Source organism: Empidonax traillii, unplaced genomic scaffold, assembly GCF_003031625.1.
Source record: "Empidonax traillii isolate 1590-97213 ecotype Southwest subspecies unplaced genomic scaffold, ASM303162v1 scaffold3700:size11415, whole genome shotgun sequence".
Taxonomy (NCBI): domain Eukaryota; kingdom Metazoa; phylum Chordata; class Aves; order Passeriformes; family Tyrannidae; genus Empidonax; species Empidonax traillii.
The window spans coordinates 8,679-11,415 of record NW_020958893.1 but is presented as its reverse complement, the minus strand read 5'-3'; the positions used below and the strand labels follow the sequence as shown (position 1 = coordinate 11,415).

Genomic DNA, 2,737 nt, shown 5'->3' with positions numbered 1-2,737 from the left:
GTGTTCCCATGTCCGGGTGTCCCCATATCTGGGTGTCCCTTGTCCGGGTGTCCCGTGTCCGGGTGTCCTGTGTCCGCTGTCCCCGTGTCCCCCCGTACCCCCCTCACCTCTCTGCTCTCTTCCAGGTGTGGCCTCGGCCGGAGCCGTGTCCCCCCTCCCCCCGCCTGAGCCCCCCGTTTTTTGTAGGGCGCTGCCCCAGCCCCCCCCGGGTGACCCCCGGCCTCGCCCGCCCCTTTCCCAGCAAAATAAACGTTTTCACCGAATTTCCAAGTGCGGGGTCTGGAGGGGGGCGGGGTCTGGAGGGGGGCGTGGCGAACCCCGATCAATCAGAGCGGCGCTGATACAAAACCCGCGCGGATTATGCAAATCGACCGGAGGGGCGGAGCGAACGCAAATCGCGCCGCGCTGTCGGTCAATCAGGCTGGAGGAAGGGGGTGTTCGGATAAAAGGGGTGTGGCCATGCAAATTAAGCGAGCGGTGGATTTGAAAGGGACGGTGGGAGGGGTCAGCGCGGGGGGAACCGCGAGGTCCTGCCCCCCTCCCCCTGCTCCTATCGATCCACCCCACAGGAGCGATCGATCCCGATCCGGTATCGGTGTCGATCCCGCCTTTCCGAGCTGTCTCTGGTTCATTTGCATAGCCCCGCCCCCGACTCCCATCAGCCCATTTTTTCCGCCTTTGCCCCTCCCCTTCCGCGCACGCGCCGTCGCCTTCCCTCCCGTCATCCCCCCTTCTACCTTATTTGCATGTCCCCGCCCTCCCCGGGAGGGGCGATGTGATTGGCGGTGCCGCGCCTCATTTGCATGCGCTGGCCCCGCCCCCGGCGCGATGGCGGAGCGGGAGGAGCGGCGGTTCGTGGAGCTGCCGCGGGACTCGGTCCGGTTGATGGCCGAGAGCGCGGGGCTCGAGCTCAGCGACGACGTGGCCGCGCTGCTGGCCGAGGACGTTTGTTACCGGCTCCGGGAGGCCACCCAGGTACCGCGGGGGGACACCGGGGGGGGCATCCCGGGAACGCTCCCGGGGGATGGTCCCGGTGATGGAGCCGCTACCGATCCCACTCCCGGAAGCGATCGCAGTTCTGGTCCCAGTCCCGTCCCCAGTTCCGATCCCAATCCCAGTTCTGGTCCCACTCCCGTCCCCAGTTCCGATCCCAGTCCCAGTCCCGTCCCTGATTCCGATCCCAATCCCAGTCCCGTCCCCGGTTCCCGTCCCGGTTCTGGTCCCAGTCCCGTCCCAGGTTCCGATCCCAACCCCGGTTCCGATCCCAATCCCGGTCCCGTCCCTGGTTCCAATCCCAATCCCAGTCCCGTCCCCGGTTCCCATCCCAGTCCTGGTCCCAGTCCCGTCCCCAGTTCCGATCCCAATCCCAGTCCCGTCCCCGGTTCCCATCCCAGTTCTAGTCCCAGTCCCGTCTCTGATTCCGATCCCAGTTCTGGTCCCAGTCCCGTCCCCGGTTCCGATCCCAATCCCAGTCCCGTCCCTGGTTCCCATCCCAATCCCAGTCCCGTCCCCGGTTCCCATCCCAATCCCAGTCCCGTCCCTGATTCCGATCCCAGTCCCGTCCCCGGTTCCCATCCCAGTTCTAGTGCCAGTCCCGTCCCTGGTCCCGCTCCCGGTTCCGATCCCAACCCCGGTTCGGGTCCCAATCCCAATCCCTTGCCCGGTTCGGATCCGAACCCCGTTGCCGGTGTCCCAGAACAGCTCGCAGTTCCTCAAACACACCCGGCGCCGCCGCCTCACCGTGGAGGATTTTAACCGGGCCCTGCGCTGGAGCAACGTCGAGGTGGGTGGGCAGGGGGGCTTTGAGGGGGGGGGAGGGTCGGGGGTCCCCGGGGGGGGTCCCCGGGGCCGTTCCGGGGGTGTCACCGCCGTGTCCCCCCTCCAGGCCGTGTGCGGGTTCGGCTCGCAGGACTCGCTGCCGTTCCGGGCCATCAAGGAGGGCGAGCTGTTCTTCCAGGAGGACCGGGAGGTGAACCTGGTGGAGCTGGCCTTGGCCACCAACATCCCCAAGGGCTGCGCCGAGACGGCCGTCAGAGGTGGGGACCCCCTGGGACCCCCATAACCTCCCCAACCCCACTGGGACCCCCAGCCCGGGGGTCTCAACCCTCCTGTCCCCCCCTATCCTGCAGTGCACGTGTCCTACCTGGATGGCAAAGGGAACCTGGAGCCGCAGGGAGCGGGTGAGGAGCAGCCTCGGCTTTTGCGGGGCAGGGGGGGGATTTTGGGGGGATGTTTTGGGGTTTGGGGGATGTTTTTGGGGTGGGTTCTGAAGGAGACGTGTTTTGGGACGGTGCATTTCGGGGTATGGTTTGGGGAGGCGTATTTTAGGATGGATTTTTGGGGAGGTCTATTTTGAGATGATTGGGTATATTTTGGGGTGGTGGGTTTTGGGGTATGTTTTGGGGAGGTGTATTTTGAGGCAGATTTTTGGGGAGGTGTATTTTGGGACAGCGGATTTTGGGGAGGTGTATTTTGGGACGACGGGTTTTGGGGTACGTTTTGGGGAGGTGTATTTTGGGGTACATTTTGGGGAGGTGTGTTTTGGGATGGATTTTTGGGGAGGTGTATTTTGGGACAGCGGATTTTGGGGAGGTGTATTTTGGGGTGATGGGTTTTGGGGTATGTTTTGGGGAGGCGTGTTTTGGGATGGATTTTTGGGGAGGTGTGTTTTGAGGCGGATTTTTGGGGAGGTGTATTTTGGGGTGGTGGATTTCAGGGTACATTTTGGGGAGGTGTA

The 2,737-nt window shown here is 63.9% G+C and overlaps 1 protein-coding gene across 1 annotated transcript; it reads left to right on the top strand.

The window, feature by feature from the left end:
* The first annotated feature begins 798 nt into the window (after nt 1-798).
* LOC114072672 (TAF6-like RNA polymerase II p300/CBP-associated factor-associated factor 65 kDa subunit 6L) lies at nt 799-2,356 on the top strand. The gene is made up of 4 exons (XM_027910543.1): nt 799-975; nt 1,697-1,783; nt 1,886-2,036; nt 2,130-2,356. Exons 1-4 carry the CDS (start codon nt 829-831, stop codon nt 2,354-2,356), a joined length of 612 nt encoding a protein of 203 aa, XP_027766344.1. The 5' UTR covers nt 799-828.
* The last annotated feature ends 381 nt before the right edge of the window (nt 2,357-2,737 follow it).

Coding starts and splice junctions, on each gene's coding strand:
- LOC114072672 (XM_027910543.1), top strand. CDS start 829: ATGGCGGAGCGGGAGGAGCGGCGGTTCGTGGAGCTGCCGCGGGACTCG. Junction 976..1,696: donor GGCTCCGGGAGGCCACCCAG/GTACCGCGGGGG, acceptor CCGGTGTCCCAG/AACAGCTCGCAGTTCCTCAA. Junction 2,037..2,129: donor CGCCGAGACGGCCGTCAGAG/GTGGGGACCCCC, acceptor CCTATCCTGCAG/TGCACGTGTCCTACCTGGAT.